General features: G+C 42.0%; 1 protein-coding gene across 4 annotated transcripts in view; it reads right to left on the reverse strand.

Moving 5' to 3' along the window:
• Positions 1-9521: 9521 nt before the first annotated feature.
• The window catches only part of SBF2 (SET binding factor 2), a 344966-nt gene continuing 329282 nt past the window's right edge, over positions 9522-25205 (reverse strand). For all 4 annotated transcript variants that reach the window (XM_075567087.1, XM_075567085.1, XM_075567084.1 and 1 more), the window contains 8 exons: positions 23848-23974; positions 23124-23251; positions 22787-23020; positions 20438-20542; positions 18490-18668; positions 18162-18249; positions 14080-14211; positions 9522-11677 (listed from right to left, as the gene is read on the reverse strand). In XM_075567087.1, coding sequence (XP_075423202.1) covers positions 11579-11677; positions 14080-14211; positions 18162-18249; positions 18490-18668; positions 20438-20542; positions 22787-23020; positions 23124-23251; positions 23848-23974 — 1092 coding nt within the window. In that variant the 3' untranslated portion in view covers positions 9522-11578. The remainder of the gene's footprint in view (positions 11678-14079; positions 14212-18161; positions 18250-18489; positions 18669-20437; positions 20543-22786; positions 23021-23123; positions 23252-23847; positions 23975-25205) is intronic.

A 25205-nucleotide genomic window follows, 5' to 3' on the forward strand; every position in this document is an offset into this window, starting at 1 on the left:
CCCATGCAGAAAGGGCGGTTTGAAGTCCTGGCAACTCCACCTCACGTCGCAGCCAATCAGCTACGATTTTTTTTTTTTCAATTTTTTTTTTTCCCGAACAGGGGATTTTTTTTTTTGCAGAGCAGGGGAAAGGTTACTGGCCACGAGCCAATATCCGATCGCAGCTGGTGAGTTGGCGACCGGGTTTGTCGAGCACTGCATATATATATATATATATATATATATATATATATATATATATATATATATATATATATATATATATATATATATATATATATATATATATATATTATAGCCATTAATTTGCATAGCGCTTCACAGCAGTAATACACGTGACAATCATATAACTAACAAATAATAAAAATAACACATTAATGGAAGAAGTGCTTCAGACATAAAAGTGACACTTGGGAAATTGAGTCCCTGCCCCGAAGAGCTCATAATCTAATTGTTAAGTAGGAAGAACGTACAGACACAGTAGGAGGGTATTCTGGTAAGCACGTCTGCAAAGGGCCAAGGCCGATGTATGAGGTGTAAAATATCAGCCACAGAGGTACTCATATGCTTCGATAAGGAGGTGTGTTTTAAGATGGGTCTTAAAGGTTGATAGAGAGGGTGCTAGTCGGATATTGAGGAACAGGGCATTCCAGAGGTGTGGGGCAGTCAGTGAGAAAGGGTTAAGGCGGAAGAGGGCTTTAGACACAAAAGGGGTAGAAAGAAGACATCCTTGAGCAGAACGCAAGAGTCGGGAAGGTGTATAGTGAGAAATTAGGGCTGAGATGTAAGGAGGGGCAGAAGAGTGCAAAGCTGTAAAAGTGAGGAGAATTAAGTGTGTGGTCTGGGATTTGGTAGGAAACCAGGAGGGATTTCAGCAGGGGAGACGCTGAGCCTGATTTAGGAAACAGTAAAGTGATTCTGGCAGCAGCGTTTAGGATAGATTGTAGGGGAGACAGGTGAGAGGCAGGAAGGCCGGATAGCACGAGGTTACCGTAGTCGAGACGGGAGAGAATGAGGGCTTGTGTCAGAGTTTTAGCAGTCGAGCAACAGAGGAAAGAGCATATCTTTCTACTATTGCAGAGGAAAAAACAGAAGGTTTTAGCTAGCTTTTGAATATGAGGGGAGAATGTGAGAGAGGAGTCGAGTGTTACCCCTAAGCAGCGTGCTTGTGCTACTGGGTGTATGATAGTGATTCCAACAGTAAAGAAGGAGGTAGTAGGGCCAGGTTTGGGAGAAAATATGTGGAGCTCTGTTTTTGACATGTTAAGTTTAAGTCGGCGGAGGGCCATCCAGGATGATATAGTGGAGAGACATTCAGAAACTTTGGTCTGTACAGCAGGTGTAAGGTCAGGAGTTGAGAAGTAAATTTGTGTGTCGTCAGAAGAGAGGTCCTATTTGAACCCAAGAGAAGTGATTAGGTCACCTAGAGAGAGTGTGTACAGAGAAAAGAGAAGAGGTCCCAGGACAGAGCCCTGGGGTACCCCCACAGAGAGATCGATAGCAGGAGGTGTTAGCAGAAGAGACAATGAAAGTACGATGGGAGAGGTAAGAGGAGATCCAGCATAGAGCCTTTGTTACAGACACCAAGTGTATGGAGAATGTGAAGGAGAGGAGGGTGGTACAGAGTATCAAATCCAGCAGAGAGGTCGAGTAATATGAGCAGAGTGTAATGACCTGTGTCTTTGTCACGGCCACGACACGCCCCCTCATCGCGTCCAATTAGAGCGCACAAATCGCTGACGCTAGAGGCTTTTAATCTACTGAAAAGTTTACCTGCACTTTTAATAAGATACAAAGAACTTTAATTAAAAATAGTATTTCTTTAATTATTTGGCAACAAATGCACAGGGGGAACTGCAAGGGACTCAGATTGGCCGCCTGCATTGAACTAATGCAACTGAACAGTTAAATGACATGGTTTATTGAAATGATTTGATGGACTTTTTCTACGAAAAGCAGGGCATTCTGCCATGACATATGCAGCTGTAACGTGAGGTTAACATGGACTTCTGCTTTAAAGCGTGTCAGCTGTAGGTAGGCATAGACAAATGATTATAGATAAAATCCTATTCACACAACCATTTAGAGCAGCGGTTCCCAACCATTTTTCCATTGCACACTGCCTCTTCGAAAGTAGTTGTTCTGCGAATCACTAATAAATAAATCTTATTACCTACTCCCCAAAATCTTGCTAACAAAGCAGTTTGACTGGTCCCAGGCAGTATAGTGTTTTGAGCTCCTGGAAGGACGGCATGCTTACTAAGGCCCCAAACCGCACCTCAGTGTAAGTGTAGCAGCGTGGGTACTATAGCTGTCAATCGCCGCAAGACCTTCCAAAGGCACACCCAACAATGCTTTGAAGCAGCTGATGCAAGGCATTGTGGGGCGTGACTTTGGAAGCTCCTGCGGCCCTACCTGTGGAGTGCGTGTGGTGGCGGGGAGAAAGGGAGCCCACCCAGGCGCTGATTGCAGAAGTTGCACCTGACTTTCATTTTAGGATGCCCTGGGTGGGCTCCCTCTGCTGCCTGGTAAGGTCTCAAAACACAGGTAGGGTCCGTGGAGGGGGTGTGCAGAAATGGGGGGAGGGGGGGCTTTATTGTGTGCCCCAGTGCGGTTCCTTCACTGCTCCTGCTGTAATTGACAACTGTACCAGCCACACTGAGCTGCAGTTTGGGACCTTACTAAGCACATAGTCCCTCAACGGGCTTGGGAACACCCTATGCGGCCAGTGATCCGCCATCTTTTGCCAACCACGTGAAGAAACCTTAACAACCACCTGTTGGGATTTCTTTTTTGTAAAGCAGAAAAATTATTTGATGTCCTTATTGTGTATGTGTCGACCTCTCCTTGGAAGAGGCAACATTGAAATATGTATACACTCAATAGCTCTCCTTTTTGACACATATATACATATATATTGTGGGGGCTCAGGGGTTCCCAAAAAGAGCTTGCTGGGGTTTGTGTATTTTGAACATTGAAATCTGGTAACATCAGTTATCACTTTAGAATATCAATAGCTCATTCTGGTTTATCCATTTTGGTTGAGCTGGTCAAACTCTGTTTTCTTTTCAATTATTTAAAGTAACTGCACATTCTTGTATCATTAGGATACATGTGATAAGGTGCAGATCGACAGAGAGGAAGTCATTTACAAAAATGTTATATGATAATGGGCCAGGTGTAGAGCTCTGTGGGACAGCATCTGTCAGTCATGTGGGTGAATTCATTGTCATTTTGTAGTCTACTTTAAGAATCTTAAACATAAATGGTCGCAGCGCACACTCTATGCTGTGCAGCAGTACTACATCTTCGTCACATTCACTTGAATGGAGCGGAGCTCTTTTCTACCACAGGGAAGACGTCTTGGTTTATTAGTGGAGCATTCAGCAATCCATCCGGTGGTATCTAACTGATGAAAGGCTCATGGAGGCCTGGAACGTAGTTGCGGTAACTGCTGTATAAATGGCCTCAATTCTGCATCAAACCGTAAAGCTTCATCTACTCCTTGCAAGAATAGCTCCAGATTGAGTGCTGCTTTCAATATTTGGTATTATGATACCCATACTGTAAGTTGTGCTATGTAGACTCATTTGATCACACTTAAATATGTATTTGTCCTTAAAACGCAAAGCAGAAACATTGCTGCCATTGCTGTATGAATGGTGGGACCTCCAAACCCAACAATAATTTTAGGAAAGAATAATCAGCAGCAATCAAGGCAAAATATTCAGCAGTCTGTGGTTTTATTTTTAAAAATCATTCCCTGAAACAATTTTCATTTACATGTAGTCAACAGCATGTTATTTTCTATGTGCAAGAACTGGCATCCGTCTCTTCCACTGGTAAGGAGGAAAAAGCCTAACAAATATAGCAGATGTCTCTAGGATGTTACAACATAAACCAAATCACTATTGAGAACATGAAAAGGCTTATAAAAGGGGTGACATCAACAGCAAATCTAGGATGAGGAGAGTGCCCTACTAGCCCCATGTCTGAAAGGTTACAGTACCTAAATGTTACCACGTAACCTTACTTTGTCCATTGTTTCTGTGACCTGTAATATCGCAGATCCAAATACAGTACTATCACCTCTGACTTTCTCCATCCATAAGGTTCTCTGCCGTGATGCATTTGTACATATTCTGTTACCTTAGTAGACGTCATCATATTGTTAGCTTTAACAAATGGTTCCTAATTCCTTTAAATATGTAATACCAACATGACCGCAGGGCAATTGGAGCCTACCAAGGAAATTGTAAGTTATGTAAGCTCAATATGACTGTTGTATTTTTCTGGTCCAGCTGTTACTTATACCACTTAAGGACATCTTGTACGCACACTTCTTGGCGCACTCATTCACTTGAGCTTTCTGGTCGGATGTCATTTGTATGAGCTCATTGGGCTCTCTTTCTTCATTGGTAATAATGTAGCCTTTTCTACAGCAAATCAACTGGGGAAATGGTGTTGAAACTGGAACATGCTGCCGCAGCATCATATGTTTTTATTTGTTAACTTTACAGTCACACCTGGTACTCCAAACTGCTACAGTTACTATATGTATTTTTCAATTAAAATAAACTCCTAGATACCTTAAAAAAAAAAAAAAAAAAAAAAAAGAAGAAGCTGACAAACCCTGTGTGATGTATAAGGCCTCGGCCATGCTCCCTGCTGGCGTGCTGAGGCGCGCTGAGGCGCAGGCAAAGCTGGTGCTTTCCCTGGCCTTGCGGTTGCTTACCGCACGCGCTGTCACCGGGCCGTCAGGGGGTGGGCCGGGGGCGGGCGCATCACTGGCCGGGGGCGGGCCAGTGACGTCACGGAGCTGGTTTGCCCTCATTGGGCGAACCGCTCACGTGACCGGCCTGTCGCGCCGGCAAGCAGGGGAATTTTAAATTCCCCTAAGACCTGCGCTTCCGCAAGCGCGCGAAAGCGCAGGTGAGCCCCTACTGAAGCCGCTCTAATTGCGGCTGTAGGGGCTCAGTGCTGAGTGGGAGCGCGCGTCAGCCGCTTCCACCAGCAAGCGCTAAACATGGCCAAGGCCTTAGGCTGAGTTTATAGTGGAGAGTGGCTGTGCTCTCCAGCGCTGATGCTTGCTGATGCTCACCTCTCGCTTCAGGCCTCGGCCATGGTCAGCGCTTATGCGCTGACCCGTGCTGAGGCGTGCTGCTGCTGCTCGAAACTGAGCCCCTGCAGCCGCAATGAGAGCGGCTTTAGCAGGGGCTCGCGCACGCGTGCGGAAGCGTGTGTCTCACGCAGTTGCCTTACATGTTCTTGCCCATCAGACAGAGCGTGTGCTCTGGTAGGCGGAGCTTGTGGGCAGAGGCGGGACAGGGATCTGTGTGATGGATATGTATGTATTTGTATATATATAGGATATATATAGATATATCCAAAATATATTTATCATATATATAAAATATATATCTCATTTAAAGCTCCAGTTCAGGCAATATCCTGCATGTGTGTTTTTTTTTAATAAATCAGTTCTGTAGTAAGAAAAGATACTTTTAGCATTTTCTGTTTTAAAAAAAAACAACTTTGAAAGACCAATTTTCTTGTATTCTATTTTAACAAGCATGCTTGTTCCTATAGCAACGATTTATATTCCCCATATTTAAAGATGTCGCCAAACTTTGCCGAACAATAGACGGAGAACGAATTGACCGGCAGCTATACAGTTCTTTAGGTAATTAGAGATTGCCCACATGAAACTATTGAAGTAAAAAAATAAATAAAAAAGACTGAACTGCAGCTTTAATATATATCCCCTATATCCATGGATATAATGGATATATATATATATATATATATATATATATGGACCCAAATTTAAAAAAAATTGTACACTGCACACACACACACTACACACACACACTCACTCACTCACTACACACACTCACAGCATACACTGCAAACACACAGCACACTGCACACATACTCAGAACACACAGCACCAGCACACACTCACTGCATACACTGCACCAGCACACAGCACACACTCACTGCATACACTGCACCAGCACACACTGCACCAGCACACAGCACACACTCACAGAACACACAGCACCAACTCATAGCACACACTCACTGCATACACTGCACCAGCACACAGCACACTGCACACACACACTGCACAAGCGCACACACACACACACACACACACACACACACACACACACACACACACACACACACTCTCTATCTATCTCTCTGACACACAAAGTGGGGGGGGGGGGGGGGGGGAGAAGAGAGAAGAGCAGCCGGCTCCACGACTCCATCGCCCGCCCCCAGGGGCCGACCGCACACCACCCCGCTCCCACCACTGCTCCGGGACCCCCCCCCCCGGCGGCCGCAACCCCCCCTCCCCAACTCCATCACCCGCCCCGGGCAGGCAGCCATGGGGATAGGGGCTGAAAGGGGACAACCAATGCCCCGGGACCCCCCCCGGTGGCCGCAACCCCCCCTCTTCCGTCACCCGCCCCGGGCAGTCAGCCACGGGGATCGGGGCTGAAGGGGGACAACGAGCCCGCTCCCACCACTGCTCCGGGACCCTCCCCCCCGGTGGCTGCAACCCCCCCCCCTGTTCATCACCCGCCCCGGGCAGGCAGGCAGCCACGGGAACCGGGGCAGAAGGGGGGCACCTCTCTCCTCCCTCCTCCCGATCGGGTGCGCGGCCGCCTTTTTTTGTTTTTTTTTAAATTAGTGCGGCCGCGGAGGGAACGGGGAGCGGAGGGAACAATGGCTGCTCTCGGGTGTAAGATAATTTCTGTGCTGCGCTCTGATTGGAGGCCTCTCCAGCAAGCACAGAAACACAGATTTGCCTGTAGCTGGAAGCTGAGCAAGGCTCAGCAAGCAAGCGGAAGCTTTCACTCAGAATGGCACCATAACATATAATGGGTCTCTGAATATATGCTCAGCGCGCATCAGCAAGCACTACGCCACTATAAACTCAGCCTTATGGACCTGGGATGGTGCAGCAATGGTCTTCTGTTGAAACATAAAAGCCAAGGATCAGACGAGATGGGTATTGTACAAATGATCCAGAGATCACATAAAGATCTAGGATGATTGGTACTGGAACTGAGCAAGTCCTGACCTAACATTTATGGCTACAGCAAAGCTCTTTGAGCTCCAAGTTCCAAATGAGAAACATTACTGAGGTGCAGTCATTGTCACGCAGAACTGCACCAAATATGTATACGTATGTGTAACCCTCCTCTGCCCGGCACTAAAGGAGTTTACATGCGCTGACTATATACAGGCATGCCCCGCATTAACGAGCGCAATGGGACCAGAGCATGTATGTAAAGCGAAAATGTACTTAAAGTGAAGCACTCCCTTTTTCCCACTTATCGATGCATGTTCTGTACTGCAATCGTCATATACGTGCTTAACTGATGTAAATAACGCATTTGTAACAGGCTCTATAGTCTCCCCGCTTGCGCACAGCTTCGGTACAGGTAGGGAGCTGGTATTGCTGTTCAGGACGTGCTGACAGGTGCCTGGGTGAGCTGCCGTTTGCCTATTGGGCGATATGTCCTTACTCGCGAGTGTACTTAAAGTGAGTGGCCTTAAACCGGGGTATGCCTGTACATAGCGTAGCTCAGTCTCTCTTACAGTGTCAGTGTGCTGGATCTGCGCAGGCTGGTTGCGTATGCGAATGGAATAATGATGGGCGCCAGGAACTTTTGTAGCTAAACAATGGTATTAATATACATTTATAAGGTTCTTCTTATCCGTCACATATTTACAGGTTGCTTCACACAATTGCACTGCATCTTCTGCTTCCCTAGGTGCCTTCACCTTAACACTCTATAGAGATAATGATGCTTAGCTTGACTTGGTCTATCTGACCTGTCCCCGTTCTGCATAACGTTTATTATGCTGTCACTAAGGAGCCCCTTGCGGGCTCTGGCCGACTCATCACTATCAATGGATCCGTGCCACAGTTCTGTATTCCACCGGCCACTTCTAGGCACGCAAGTGCTGAGGTCAATATGAGCCTGTCGTTTGGGCCGGTTCTGTTATACCCTGGAAACCCTCTCTTGGAAACCTCTGCAGGGTAGGTGCCTCCTCTGTTGTGAACTACTGTGTTTACCTTGGCAATATCTGCGGATACTATCAGAAGGGACACTTGCCCTACCTACAACACAATGAATGGGGACAGATCCTTCACTTACTTCTATATACTCAGGGAACATATCTACAATATATACAGTGAGGCTTCTCCAAGAACCAGAGTTGTAGAACCTTTTTGTAGTGGTGATGTCACCATCACCAGGCAGAAAATGGGCGTGGCTTAGTTGCTGCCAAGTCACCCTGTATCACATGATGGGGGAAGGAAGTAACTCTGGCACCACACAGATAAAACTCTAGTGTCCTTAACCCCCGCAACTAGTAGTGGGCTACATACACTGTATGTAATATGTATATTCCTGCACTGTACACTGCTACTGTACGTACTTCTCCAATGGTAGTAGTGGGGGTGATTTCATTGAAGGCAAGGTTGACATTCTTGTACTTGTTCAAGCAACGTATGCTTTCAAATCATGGTGTGTGTTTGTGTGTCTCTTAATACAGGACTTTACTTCCAAAGAAGGAATGTGTTGCACTGATACTATATTGTATGTTGGCCAACCTATATCTGTATAGTGTAGAGAGAGACAGAGAGAGAGAGAGAGAGAGAGAGAGAGAGAGAGAGAGAGACAGAGAGAGACAGAGAGAGACAGAGAGAGACAGAGAGAGAGAGAGAGAGAGAGAGAGAGAGACAGAGAGACAGAGAGACAGAGACAGAGACAGAGAGAGAGAGAGATACTTGAGTGTGTGGATGTGTTACTGTCTACTATCTCCTTATCCACTTTACAAACTGTAACCAACTAGCAGAATAAATGAATGTTATATGGGCAAACATGTCTGCTCTATGCCCTGCGTTTTAATCTCTTTAGGTAACCACAAGATAAGGTGCATTCATTGTAAAAGTACTGCAAAAAGCACTCATTAAAAAGTGATATTTAATAGGTATTAGGTAACCAATTTGTTTAACAAATCAGACAAGTTTGAGTGTTTTTACTGATCGCTTTTGATGTATTTAATAGGTGACCTGTTTATGTTAACAAATGAGACAAGTTTATGTGTGGTATTCAAAAGGCAAACCAAGAACACCATTTTGTTAGGCGATTTTTTAATTTTATTAACATGGGATTGAAGCAGGGGGTCACCTTAGCTAAACCCCGTTAATTTGAGTTCCGGGGACACCCTGCTTCTGGAGATACTTGCATCCGTAGGAGGTGCCGGTAGCCTCTCCGATTGGCTACCAGGGTTCATGGCGGAGTTTCAAAGCTCCAATAGGAGGCCGTGACATCATCAGGTTCGGCTTCCTATTGACTCGCGTGACGTGGGAGCTTTAAACTTTGCCGCGATATCGGCACCCCCTAGGGCGGTCTGTATCTTTCGTTGCAGGGGGTCCCCAGAGGTGAAATTAATGAGGTTCAGCTCCGGAGACCCCCTGCTTCAATCCCATGTCAAATAAGAGAAAAAATCCTGCTAGCATTGCTCCTCTAATGTTGTGATCTGAAATACAGGGCTGTTTTTTTGACCTTCAATCACACGTTCAGAGTTTCAAGAATAATGATCTGACCCCAAATAAAACAAAATCACTGAGAATGAACCAATTTAAAACATTATCACGTCCCCCCATATTACTACCAATATTAGATGAAACTTTTCTACCAAGCGCCTATCCTACACCTTTTGTGTGTTCATTTCACGTACGGCACTTTTGTTTTTTCCAAGTAGTATATTTATTACAAGATGGTTAGCATACACGTCATAACAAATACATCAAATGGTTAAAACAAGTTAAAAAACAAAACAAAAAAAAAGTGTTTTTAAAAACAATCTAATGAACAATAGGGTCTGTATTTTACAAAGTACATTAAAAAAAGTACTTCATATACAAAGAAAAAAAAATGTGTGCAAAGTGTCATTTACACCTGTGAGAATTTAGAAACCGAGTGATACAAAAATCCTTCACGTGCCTTCGTTTTTAAATGAAAAAAACGCGGTTCCTATTGGGTTCACCGTTTCATGTGGACTGGCACTGTTTAGTGAAAATATATCGGTGATCAAACAACATCTGAGATTTTAAGCAGGGGTGGGGGAGAGGGGAGTCAGTTTGGTTAATTTAACAAATCCCTTCCAAAGCAAACTACAGCCTTCTCAGCAGTGATCGGATATTACATTACAAGCATAGTTTGATCGGAAACATCGGAAAATACAAAATTATTTATATACAGTACAAACCTTGAGCTATAAGATAATATATTAACAGTTTAAAATCCAATGCGCTAGCTAATAACTCAAGTCAAGAATATCACAAGTGGTTGTAACGCAGACATGTATTTTGACTATAAACATCAGTCCTTTAAGGACTTAAAACATACCCAAATGTTCTTAGATTACAAATAAAAACAAACATTCTGACAGTTTTAGGGGAAAATGTGGTTAGGTATCAAATCACTTCACATTGAAGACAAAATATGTACATAGTGGATTTTAGATCAATTCTGCAACACATCGTTCTGTTCGAAACAGAGTCTTACTTCATAGGTTTAAGTGCAAGTGCTTGCATTACTGTGTAGTGCATTTATATTTATTTACACCGAGGAGGAACAGTGCACAGAGAAAATACATCAAGGCCTGCACATGGTAATTGAATTAAGATTGCATTTTGTATAAAACTCTTGGAACCAGCTCTTACAGCTTTTCTTTGTCTTATTGTTGTTGTTACTACTGTACAAGAGCTAAAGCAAATGACACTTGTTTCCACACTGCAATGAACACTACACGCAAATCCACACTAGCTGCTGTTTCATTTCATTAAGATATTAAAGAGAGAAAAACTATACAGGGTTTTGTTTTGTAAACACAGCAATCTGACTACTTCAGATCTATTGCATGTCATGCCTAAACATTAACGTCATGTTCCGATGACTCCTTATATCCAAATGACAAACAAGAATTGGAGCGTAAACTTAATGGGAATTCTAGCTGCATATTACTTGTGATGAAAGTTTGAGGATTTTAAAAAAACAGTAAATTGTTCTCCTAGAAAGATAACATAATACAGCCGGTCCTCGCTTATCCGACGTAATGCGTCCCGCAAGCCGCCTTCAGATAACGGACCGTCGGATTGCGGGTCCGTGGTAATCGGCGGCGACCGTCGGATTAGCGGGGCAGACGTTCAATAATGCGTCCGGCGGACTGCATTATGTGGCTTCAGATAAGGCATTCAACGGAAAGGGGGCCGTCGGATACCGAGGACCACCTGTACATGTAAAGCTTCAGCAGAGGCTTCTGGGTAATGTGTAGTCAGCCACTCGGACACTAAAGGAGGCAATGAACCATTCCTTGGTCATTTCAGGTTGCAGAGTTTGTTGCAACAGACCTAGCATTCTTTTGCATGAGAGGTATGCTACCTGAAATAATGGGGGCATTTCCATTACAACGAATATAACAAGTCTTTCCTATAAAAGAGCAAATAGCACCTCCAGTGCACCTGTTCTTGTATGGTTTCCAGTTTCTATGCATCGGAAATACAGCTCTGTATCTTGTCCATCCATAGCTGTGCACTTTGTGCGTCCTGAGCGCTGAAATTATACACCCGCTTGCTGGTTTTTACCTGTCAGATAACAAGGAGAAATAAGGAAGGTGTCAGTATGTGTATGCAATTCCTAATGTTCTCCTGTTGGTGGATCGGACTATGGATTCATACAGTGCAGAATGGAGGGATCATATCCCCGTAGAGGTATGCTGTTTTTTTTTCCTTTCCTCTGAAAATCACATTGATGTGGTAGTGTTGCTGTCAATTATACAGTACATACCGAAACGACACAACCTACATTCTGCAAGAGAGTTGTGCAACAAGAACAATCTGCTGCAACATGTAATGTTATGGTACAGGTCCCTTCTTTAGATGACGTACACACCCCCCCACAGGTATCCTCAGATGTGCAAAAATCACAAGCCCGAAAGGGAGCCCATTTAAAAATCTCATACACATCCACGTAGGTCCAATACAACCTGTGGATAAAGCATTTCCCCTCTGATATCAACAGCGCCAAAAATTCTACACAACTGCTACAATTTGACGTAAATGTGACACTGCACATGTATAGTTAACATAATATATTTGCAGTTCGTCTTTTGCTGGTTACTAGGGCTAGATTTCTATTTCTGTAGTCTCCCCAGTGTCCTAAGGAGGTGATGTCATGTGCTGGAATTTGAGGGGCCCCGCCCGTTCATTCTACAGGCCCCAGATGGCATCTGGAAAGGAGCCCTGACATTTCTACATCTTGGAAGAATGTGTTTGTTTCAGTTTGTTATCTGCTTTCAATTACAACAGGTTTTGTTGTTAAGCCTATACCTTTCTCCGGGTTATTCTCTTGGCATAGGGAAACTTCAGAATGCTGCGAGCGGTTTTGCCCCTATGGCTGCACAGTTTTGCATGGGGCTTGGTTAAAGAACCCCATTAGAAAAAAAAAAAAAAACCATTGCAAATCTACTGCCTTATTTCAGCTCGGATCTTCTTGCACTACGATATTCAAGGACATGACGCAACGTGTGAAATTACTTGTCGCTTTACCAAGAAATAAAACCTAAATCCCATCACTAGCATGTTTTGTAACAGGTTTTGATAAAATTTATTTTTCAAGGTAGGAATATGTTTGATTACAATTAAATGTCTTTCACCTATTCCCCTTTTCCCCACTTGTTTTTTGTTTGTTTTTTAAACCGGCTTAAAGAATTTTTCTTTTTACTAGCAAATAATTATGGTTATTAAATGATGTACAGCATTTTGCACAATATGCGACTAGTGATTCAAAAACAGTAGTGAGTGCTTCTGCATATACTGTACAGTTATCGCTCAATCCAGCCAATTGTGTGTTACAGCTCTCATAAATATATAGGGAGAAACACCTGCTCATTGCTGCTTAGAGAAGCCACAATGAGAGATGAGACTGTTGCAAACAATTCTTACATCCAACGTGGCCTTTTGCCCTTTGCTAGTGTGTACATTGCTCCCGCTCAAGGTCAACGTACAAGCATCAAACGCAAAGGAGATCCACTGATTGAAAGCAACTTCTTAGCATATCACAAGTTTAGGGCAAAAAAACAAAACTTTACACACCGTTTACATGAAAGAACTCACCACTATCAGCTGATAAGACAGCTAAAATGCTATATATATTTGATATAACATCAAAGCAGAATGCAGTGGTTTCCAACATTTTTTTTGGTTAAGGAACCTTATAATTATACTGTGAAATTCTGCAGAACCCCAACCCTCTCTAATAGTGCGTCTGAGATCAGATGCATTGTAAGGAACCCCAACCCTCTCTAATAGTGTGTCTGACATCAGATGTATTGTAAGGAACCCCAACACTCTCCAATTGCGCCTCTGTGATCAGATGCATTGTAAGGAACCCCAACCCTCTCTAACAGTGCATCTGAGATCAGATCTATTATACATTCTTCTGAATTTGGAACAATTTTCAAATGACCTGAAGATTGCAGGGAACCCTTTTGGGATGCTTGGGGGGACCCAAGGGTTCCTAGGAACCCCTGTCGAAAAACACTGGCGTTGTGTTTCAGACGCACTGTTTTGAACTGGCTTTTGTGCCGTGAAAAGGTGGATGTGAAAAATAATGCCAATCTGGTCTAAGAACCAGTATCAGGTTTCTCTTTTACTTGAAAGAGTTTGTCAACCTCTAAAACTAAATCTTAAAAAAGTTCAAGTGAACGGCTCACTAAAAACACTAAGTACGTTTTAAATCTAGCTTTCTTTTTCAAGCTATTAATGTTTAAATGGTGAAGCAATATGCCTTCTTGTTTTGGAGCATGCAGTTATTTATTTTTCCTTTGTATACAATTAGACTTAAAAAGAAGGGTTGCGTCATATAAAGACCAGGCTACTTCCCGTTCAGAAAGCCTACATTTCAGGCTTATGTAGCATAAAAGTAAGTGGCTATTATAGAGAGTCTGACAATACATAGGAAAATAATGAACAAAGACATTACTTACATCAAAAAATGCTTTCTCATTGGCATGTTTTGGCAGTCCTATAGTTGGCGCTGCAGGGATGACACTCTCAACATCCGCTAGATCTATGTGCCCCTTACAACTTGTGTCTTCACCTGAGTCATAGTATCTCAGCTGCAAAAAAATGAGATGGTGTTACATTGCTGATTGTTAAAAGTACAACGTATTCATAAGAGAATGTTCATAAACTCTGAACACCTTAAACTAGAGTTTGTGCAGCACTCCCCATTAAGCACTGGTACTCAGTCGAATTAGAAACGTGATTTCCACTTTTAGATGACTAGTAGAAACTGCATGAAGACAGGCAGCCAGTTAGGCAAACAATTAAGAAAGTTTTTATCATCACAAACAAAATATAGAGTCACACCGCCCACTTTTTTGCATCTCTCTATGGGGCCTATTCTATAAGCCTTCATAAAAAAAAAGAAAATCGTCAGGCCATTTAATTTGCCAGTTTTTTGAGCGGTGCTATCACGGTATTCAGAAAGCCTCAATTACCTGTGATAGCAAAATTCCCAAAACGGTCGAGTGACGTGAAGATCGCCTCTCTGAAAAGGCCTTACCCGGCGATTTCTTTCATCTGCAGAGAGCTGCTGAGAGAGAGCCACCTCTCCCTGCGCAAATCTCGCCCGAAATTAATGTTTTTTTAATGAAAATGTTAATAGTAGTGGGGGGTCTTCAGAGCAGAACCGTGTTGATTTCAGGTTCGGGGACCCACTGCTTCCCGAGATACACGATACATATTCTGAACACGATACATAAAGCGTGGCCCCCTGCAGACGCACTTACCAGAACTCCCTGCTACTGTCTCTGTACGTTCTACCTACCAATTAGACTGTAAGCTCCTCGGGGCAGGGACTCCTCTTCCTTAATGTTCCGTTTATGTCTAAAGCACTTATTCCCATGATCTGTTATTTATATTATCTGTTATTTATTTGATTACCACATGTATTACTACTGTGAAGCGCTATGTACACTAATGGCGCTATATAAATAAAGACATACAGTACAATACAGGCCCTGTTATGGCGTGCCGGTATCTCCTATGCATTTATTCCAACGGTCACTTGACGCGGGACATTTAAATGCATAGGAGACCTTACTACCCACCTCCTCTACCCACCAGCTGGTCTCAGCTGTTTGGAGGTTAGTGGCCCCTCCCCCCCAGGGTTTAAGCTCGCCCCTCCCCACTTTCCAAGTTAGCAGGTCTTTTTCATGTGTCTGGGTTTGGACAGATCCAATGTGATCCTTCTCCCTCATAATATAGAGGTAAATGAGAATTTGAATCAGGTAGTGTTAGGACCTGCAAATTTGGTCATGCCTTGATGTGGCTTGCAGGCTTATAACACTTTGGCCAAAGGGTTTAACTAAATGCCCCTTTTTCAAGAGAATATATAGGTATTTCACTGTGTATGTTTGTCATATTGGATGTAGCTTTGGGCTTTTTTGTCTTTTATTGTTTGGATTAAATTGTTTAGAATTTGGATGGCTTGTTTTTAGTACATATTAGGATTGATTAGCTTTTTAAATTATTTATTTGTTTTGTTGGCTACTGGTTTTAATTAATTAATTGATTTGTTGGCTAGTGCTTTAAATTAATTAATAGTTTTGTTGGCTAGTCATTTAAATGAATTAATTGTTTTGTTGGCTAGTGTTTAAAATCAATTAATTGTTTTGTTGGGTATTGCTTTTATTTCTTGAACTGATTGGTTGGCTAGTGCTTTTATTTCTTGAATTGGGGTGTTTAGGTGCCTGTGTATATATTTCTTTATTGTGTATTTTTGGCCTTCATGCTATTTTTATTATGGTAACCATTGACTGCTTTAGTGGCTTATCATGCTCATATTATATGGGTATGATGTACCACTATGCCAATCAATGGGTAGAGGGGGGTATAGTAGGTCCGGGGTGGGTGGTTAGACCTCCAGGGTGGGTAGCGGGGGAGGGTGGTTTAACCCCTTAATTACTATAGTGGTTATTAACCGCTAAGGTGATTAAGGGGTTAGGGGCCATGAGATTTGAATTTCTCTTGTACACTTTCTGGCAATGGAAGACATGGACCTGGAGTATACTGATCAGGACACCCTTCAAGATGGCAGGGGTAAGTTGAACGTTTTATTACTTTATTTATGCTTGCTGGCATATGTGGATAATAGTAATTTTGCCCATTACTGTACTGTATGTGTTGGGGGGCTTGTTGAGGGTAGAGGAGGTGGGTAGTAGTGTTGTTGTGTGTATTTTTATGCATTGTATGTGGAGGGATTGGCCCCAAAGATGGATGTTTAGGCCTACCGGGTGGTAGCGGGAGGGCTTAACTCCTTCATTAACTTAGCGGTATTAAACGCTAAGGTAATGAAGGGGTTAACTCCACCTGCAACACCCACCAAGTGCCAAATACCACCATCACCCAAACCCACTACCCACAATAAAGATGACAGTGGTAGTTAACACCTTCATTGCCTTAGCGGTCAGCCGCTAAGGTAATGAAGTTGACGGTAAATGCATTTTTATTGCATGGGATTCATGACGGGGGCCTCCAGACCTGATATTAATGGATATCAGCTCCGGAGACTCCCGGCATCAATCCGATGCAGGAAAACTGCATTTTTCCCCCCTAAGTCCTGTCTCGCTGCATATCGGCAGCTTCACACCAACCTCACGCCAACGTTTCCTGGCGTGAGGATTTTGGGTGAAACTCGCCATTCTAGAGCCGCGATAGGCCTCGATAAGCTATTTGAGGCTACTAGAATTTGCACGAGTTTCAGAACCTGCCTATAAGTGGCTTATCACCGCTCACCCGGTGATTTTTTTTTTTGACGGCTGAAAAATTTGGTGATTCATTCCTTTATCGCCCACTTATCGAGGCTTACTGAATAGCAGTAGGCATTTTGGCCGATAAGTGGCTTATGAACGCTTATAGAATAGGCCCCTATGTCTTTATCAAGCACCCATTGTGATGAAATAAATGCTTTTGAGGTTTTTGCATTACTGGCCTTCTTATCTTCATGCACTTTCTATACACCATCTCAAAGTGGAAAACACGTTTCTCATTGGGCTCAGTGCCAGGTAATTAATGATGAGTGCTGCACTGACTTGTTTGGGGTGTTCAGAGTTGATCAACCTTCTCTAATATATACATGAACTGCTCCAGTATGCGAGCACCATTACTACATATGGATTGAGCCTCCACCATTAAACCCTTTTGATAAAAGTACAAACTACACCAGGGGTGGCCAACTCCAGTCTTAAAGGGCAACCAACAGGTCAGGTTATAAGGATATCCCTGCTTAAGCACAGGTGGCTTAATCAGTGGTTCAGTCAACGATTGGTGGCCATTGAGGACTGGAGTTGGCCACTCCTGACCAACACATTCCCATTCAGATAAGACCCAGAAGTCTTCTATTGTTTGTCATGGAGAGACAGACAATATTTCTGCCCCCTAAAGTTTCAGTGGGTTAAAATTTGCTGTTAGTGCCATCTACCCAGCTACCATGAGACAAAATAAGTAAGATTTCAACTTTATTGCTCAGGGCATTAAACTTGCAATGCAAGAGTTCCATTACAGTACATAACACTTCGATTCCTCACGTACCAATATCTAAGAGGTCTTCATTGATTATTATCAGCAGATCTCAAACTCCCATACTTCTTCAGTCCAAACATAGGTGGCTTTCTGAACGCATCCTGGAAAATGCACCTCAAGGACCATGCAACTGTGTTAACATCAGACTCTAGCTGGTTAACAATTTGTGACTTTGTAAAAAAATGTAGTAAGTAAAAATACCACTTGTGGTGCATTCCATGTCTCACACAGGTCTCCAACTCAGACTTTCCCTATTATCGCTTAGCAAATAGTGCTTCCACTGAAGCCAGGGATTCTGGGTAATGACATGCAAATGAGCACACAGTCTCTCTTTACGCCTTATCCATTTTAACATTGAACCCTATAAGCTTATGTCTGCCGTATTACACAGATTTTCAGCACCAGTTTTATAAATAGAGATGTTAAAATCATGGAATATTCTACTAGAAGTTGATATATATATATATTTTTTTTAATCTACCTGGTGTTTTGTTACATCAAGTACAAACCAGCGAGGTTTCCAACCCTTCAGCAGAGCTCCTCTCTTGTAGAGAATACCTTCAAATGACCTGCAAAGAAACAAACACACAGATAAAAAGTAGCCTCAGAAATCACCGAACCCAAGAACTGAGCCATAAAGGCATTGCACAAAAAAACATTTCCAACACATATTTTCCAGCATCAAGATGCTAATCCGGACGTAGTATGAATGTTAAGGTTTTCAACTAAAAAGAATAACCATAAAGGGATTATTCGGTAAACTGAAACTTTCATTGACGTCGTACATACAAGGTAAATTATCGTTATACCTGTTCTCCTCATTCTTTGAGGTAAAATGATTGTACAGCGTTGCCGATCTTCGATCCACTCCATTGGAAGGCGAGGCATTGATACTCTGTTCATCACCTATCCCACTATCGGGAAGATGCACCATCGACCTTTTCTGATAGGACTTAAGGTTGGCTGACATTAGGCTGGAGGGATTCCGCTAGAATTGAACATAAATACAATGTGTTAGCCGCTTATCTGCAAAGAAGGGCTAATAATTAGAATTGTACAATGAGCTAGTAATATTAGTACTAATATACAGCTCAACCCCCTTATAACGCTGTGCTTGGGGTCCAAAGAATCACATCGCGTTATCAGCGGATCGCGTTAGAAATAATGTACAATTGTATTGTATGCATTGTACAATAAAGTATTTAAGATACCAATAATCACGCGGTCCCCAGGCATTTAATTTAAATTTGTGTAAAAAATGGTGAGTATTAGGCGTACATCAATGCAGATCAATTAAAGCATTTCTGTGCAAACATCAGCACAATGTTACCACAAGGAGACCCTCTGGGTGGGAGAATGTAGCCCTCTGGTGCAGCAGCTGTCCTCTGGAAAGTCTCAGCAGTATCTCTCACTTGTTCTGGACCCCCGTGAATGGCAGCTGCAGCCCTTGAGCTGTTTCGAATCCCCCCACTGACTGTGGCATCTGCTGGGCTCGTGATGTTGAACCGGAGGTTTAAACAGCTCCAGTCCTTTCTTCCGTGTAGCACAAATGTGCCTGAAGTTTCTCCCTGCACTCGGAACACCACACAGTCCACGTGGTGTATAGTTCCGGCGCTCGCGCACTCCCGTGACGTCACAGGTGCCGCGCTGAATTGTAAATAAAGGAGCAGCACCAAGTGCAAAACCGCAATATGAAAACACTCTAAAAGTATGTTTTGGGGGCTAGGATAAGGTACCAGAGCCTTGTCAATCTATCCAACGCGTTTCGAAGCTATGGAAAAAGCTTCTTCATCAGGGATCTGATCCTTCTTCATTAACATGGTTTGATATACTTTTATAAATTAGTATCATCTATATTGCACAATTTAATTCTTATTGCACTTTAACACAATATTGTGTAACTTATTGTTTAAGGTGGATTTTGGGATGCGCACTTATTTTTGTATATTTAATTTAAATGCCTCGGGGAAGAGCGCCGGGTCTCTGCCACCGCCCGTGCCCCCCCCCCAGAAAAATCCCACGGCCCCCAGGAGGGGCCCCCCAGTTTACGCACGTCAGGTTTTCAGGATCTCCCTTCTTCAGCACAGGTGGCTCAATCAATATGTGGATGTGCTGAAGCAAGAATATCCTGAAAACCTGACCTGTCGGTGGCCCTTGAGGACTGGAGTTGATGTTTTACCAGGCACAGTAGTCTAGGTAGGAAAGTCATTTTGATGCTAGCCATTCTACCCAGCTAAGACATTGCAGAATTATGCCTTTCCAGAAGGTCCAACGTACATTTCTTAAAGTGGCACGTGACTGGCTTGATACAACTGTGAATATTTTGTGTGTCAAACAAATTCCCATATATTTGACCTAATCCATAGCCCATTTAAAAGTGAAGTTTAATTGGATACATTTAATTGTGTTTTTGCGCAATGTCAAGTCCAAAGTCTCAGGCGTATCATTATTTTGAAGCTAGAGGTCTCCTCCATAAAACTCAATGGTATAAATAGATGGTATCTAGGATTCCACTTTAAAACGTACTGCGTAGTCCCAGTGCAAAGCGGCCCAGACACAGAATAGAACTGTAGGATTACTCCAGTCTTAAAAATGCCTGTGCAGCGCCTATAAACACATCTTTACTTTTTATTGTACCCCTCTATTTGCTTAAATAGGACAGTTTTAGAAGTTGTGGAAAAACTTTCTGAATGGTTTTAGGGAAGAAAACAGGCAAATACTTTTTTTTTTTTCCTTTAAGAATATTGTTATACTCACGTTTTCTTTTCTGCTATCTTCCTTAAGTTTAACTTTGACTCGTTCCCACAGAAGCTGCCACCTTTCTGGACTCTGACTTAACTTGTTCTCCAATCTTTCAATTTCCTGAAATCAGTACAGAGTGTTCCAAGCACAGGACATGGTACAGGAGATTGGACTTTATATCTGCATTACACCACTAGAAAAAGGTTCATTTTCTTTACAAACCCAAGATCCTTGGGATGACAGTGACAGTAAACTGGGCCAACATTAACATTCATTTCTGCGAGTCCTACCAACAGCAATGAAATAAATAATTCAGAAAGACCTTATTCATTTGGAACACTGTAATAATATGTTCTTATTTGGGACCTTTTGTTCTAACCTTTAGACAGGACAATCATTTGTAAGAATGTTTATGATGTCAAGTTGGGGGTGGGGGGATTAACACAATACAGTATTTTACTTGAATATTAATCTGAAATAGGTATTATAGACGGCAGTATTTTTTTTTTTGCTAGGGACAAAAACATTTGAACAGAAGTAGAAATTAAATGTATTTTGCTTAATTGCGGGACTTGACACCCATGGCATCTATAGCAGCCAGGAAAGAAAACAGAAACCCCACTCTACTAGCCTTAAACAAACTTTAGCCTGCTATTCGCTTAATAGTGTGTTGGACTCATCACTGGTGTGTGTAGTGGACACGGTCACTGCGCATTCTGCATCTTCCCAGATGTAATTTGAATTTGTCAGTCTTGTGTTAGGAGGCATTTCCTGTGCTCAAGTGATGCAATATTCGTTTGGCTGCCAAAACCCAAAAATGAAATGATGGTTTCTAGATTAAAAAATAAAATAAAAAAAAAAGAAGAAGAACTCCAGGCATCTTAGTTCATGAGCATCCTATAAAATGCTAGATTTTTTTTTTATAGCTTTATGGAAAACTCGAATTGTACCAAAGATGTGAAAACCTGCAGTGACTAAGCAATAGGAACCGTGCACCAAAAAATATCTGTAAATATTCATCTTATGTGTTTATTATTTCTCAAGGTAATCTGCTTTCACTAATACTCCCGGTGGTGAAATTTATGAATGAGTAACAGTCTATATCACAAATTATATAATGCCATCAAATGTTTTAGGCAGACAATACATATTTAACATACATTAGCCTTGATATGTAAAAAAAAACAAAAACAAAAATAAAACACAACACTATGCATATGATATGTACAACATGAATACAAAGGTAAAACAATTGAGCTATCTTTAGTTTCTACTTTAGGTGGATGTCAGATGTGCTGTGCAGGTGTCAATCTAAATTGTACTCTGATTTCTCCCTCATTCGTGCTAGTTTTAGTACAGGACATGGCAAACCTGTCCGAGGCATTAAATCAAGAAATTACTCAAAATGCAGGCATCGAAAGAACCCACAACCTCTCACTGTGATCTCCAGTAGTAACGGCTGTATACTTCGTAAAATTGTCAGCGTGACAGAACCCTACAGTACTAATGATTTATCAATATCTAAAAATCTCAAAGAAAATGTTGAAAAGAGATTTTCCATACAAACCACTCCCCCACCCCCAGAAATGAGCCATTAGTTAAAACATGTTCTTATTATTCTTGACAAAGGAAGAAGAAAAAAGTGTCGCTGAATGCTTTACATTCTGGTGTTACTGGATATACCAGCGAACTTGCAGTCGCCACAGAATTACACACCTTTCCACAGGAATAGGAAAAGAAACTGAATCTATATACTTATGTGAAATCAACCAATAATAATATTCTATTATATGTTGTGTCCTTTGGGGACAGTACAAGGAGCTTTCAAAATAACTATTCATCCCAAGGGCAGTACAAAGGACACCGGGTCACCCATTAAGGTTGGAGGAAAGGAAATTTCACCAGCAACAAATGAAAGGGTTCTTTACAATAAGGACAGTTAAGATGTTGAATTCAATACCCTTGGAGACTGTGATGGCAAATACAATAGATATGTTCAAAAAAAAGGTTGGACATCTTTTTAGAAAGGAAAAGTATTCAGGGTATATCAAATAAGTAAACATGGGAAGGATGCTGATCCAGGGATTAATCCGATTGCCAATATTTGGAGTCAGGAAGGAATTTATTTTTCTCCTTGTGAGATATCATTGGATGATATTTCACTGGGGTTTTTTGTTTGCCTTCCTCTGGATCAATCTACTGTAAGTAGGGATATAGGATAAAGTATCTGTCGTCTAAATTTAGCATAGGTTGAACTTGATGGACATACCGTATGTCTTTTTTGAACCTCCTTCACTATGTAACTATATGTGACAACAGTACAATTCCCAGGGAATCAGAAGTAACATTCTCTTAGTGACCTACATTCATCAGGTGTGTGATAGCATCAGGTTGAACTTTAGTGACATCGTCGTAGCATGGCCAAACTACTTTCCGCTTGCTTTGCTGGAAAGCGTCATCAACTTGGTCAGACTCTTCCGCAGTATTTAATCTGGCAGGAACCATGGTCCAGTCATAGGAAGGCGCCGATGCCAAGGTCTCCTCCATGTAATATTCCCACTTCCTCAGGGTGGAGATGTTTGCACTTGGTTTTAATGCCTAGTTGAAGGAATTGTAAATGGTATACAATTAATGTATACATGAATACAGTATGTACATGTATCGAATATACCAAATAAGGTGCCCTACATTTTTTTCATACCTCTACTTCGGTGGGTGCATACAGGTAGTTGAAGAAAACTGGACTCTTCTTGTGCATTCTCTCAATGCATTCCCAGATACAAATGCCTTTCCTTGTGTGTTTGTCTCCTTTATCTTCAAATAACGTTCCTTATATAGATAAGGGATATTATGGACAATATGATTACCATGTCAACATTGCAATGGCTTGAAATTAATGTCAAAGCTGTGATGTTGCAAGTCCCTTTAGCACTAAAGGGGGTTAATGTGGTTACTGTAACAGTATATGATATTTGTGACTATACCGAAGTGCCGATTCCACAGGATAGTATCTATAGAGGGCAGAGGGATCAAGGACGGACATTATCTATAAAAACGCATTTCCCAAAGGTTTATTTTATATTTATACTGTGATAAAAGGACCATGATCTTTTTTTCCCCCTTCAAGATACCCCCTTGCAAAAAAAGATGTACAAGTATAGGTTTGTAAATAAATTAATGTGACTCTTTACCCCGTGTGCAATCCCAATTCAATAGCTGCCTAGGGATTTATTTTTTAAGGCTACTGAGGTTGCTTTCTTGATACAATCCATCATTTTTGTTTATGCTCATAATAGTTTGCGAGTTCATCAACCCTGACTTTCCTAAAACATTGGCCGCGATTATTTCTTATGTCATAGAATGTTAAAATGATTGTCTTAATTTAAGAATGCACTACAGACGAGTTCTGCTCTGTCAACACATACCATGCTCCAGCCTCTCGTAGTCAGTGTCCAGCAGGAAGGTCTTAAAGCGGTTGGAGACGTGATGGAATGCCAAGAACTTCAGATAATAGCGATTGAACTCAAACTCTGTTGGATACTGATTATGTATCTATATAAGAAGGCAGAAGGAGAAAATAACTTGAGCTCTGTGTTTTGTTTCTTAAGTCCGTAAAGGTAAAATGTGATGACAAGATAATGCCCGGCGTTGGTTAAAATCAATAACACTTCATCTAAAGCCATGCCAATGCTGCATATTTTGCAGCCAAGGTACATTGGGTCTCAACAGGGAACCAAATATATATACTTGTGTGATGTGATGCTGGTGAGCTTGTGGTTACAAGGTCTGCCAAATGACAAGTGGCTATAATACTTCAACTAGTTAATGCTTATTTTACTCCTAACATTTTACCCATTTGCTACCAGATGGTCTGAAGTGCATCTTGTAACAATTAAAATGCCATATTTCAACAATATATTGTTAAAAGATGCAGATTGGTGTGTCAATTCAGAATGGCCTCCGCATTCTATACATGGAATGTACTTCTATCTAAAGCTTACAATCGACAATATGTGATCTACAACATTATAGATGTGAAATGTGCTCTAAAGGTTCCATGCCATGTATGGTGATAGTGATATATTTAATACCGTAGGTTAAATCTGAATGAATAACACCTTTTTAGGAACATCAGCGTATTTACATTGTTATTTTAAAAAGTAGTACTACAAATGCCTGGAACCATTACAACCGGACGGTTAGGGTGGGTTTTATTTGAATTATCCTCCTGTTATCTCCCTCTTGTCCTGCCCTCACTTTCTATTTGTTTGTTTGTCACATGGTGACTGTTAATAAACCTGTCTGACACCCGCATTCATAGTCCCCATTGTAAGTGAAAACAATTGAACACTTCCAGACCTGGATAATGGAGTTTGGAAATGTGAGGAATGTCCCACTAAATATTTCGAGACGTTTTCTGGTTATAACATGGATCATGGAAAGTTCCACAAGCTGTCGCATGTAAGGTCAGATCTATGATTTTTGGAGTGTGTCATACCCCTTTACACTACCAATTTGGGTGTGTGTGTGTGTGTGTGTGTGTGTGTGTGTATATATATATATATTTGCATGTCATTCCCCAGAATCCCTTGCTGCAGTGGAAGCACTGTGTGCTGGGTGATAATGGTGAAAGGCGGGGTTGCCGACCTGTCTAAGACATGCAAATGAGCATACAGTAATATTTCCATTTGCTATATGCTTTACTGTGGAGGGTTTATGTCACTTTTTTTACCCACCATAACCTTAACAATGTGTGGTGAAGACCTACTCTTAGTCTCAAACA

Source organism: Ascaphus truei, chromosome 12 (assembly GCF_040206685.1).
Source record: "Ascaphus truei isolate aAscTru1 chromosome 12, aAscTru1.hap1, whole genome shotgun sequence".
Classification (NCBI taxonomy): domain Eukaryota; kingdom Metazoa; phylum Chordata; class Amphibia; order Anura; family Ascaphidae; genus Ascaphus; species Ascaphus truei.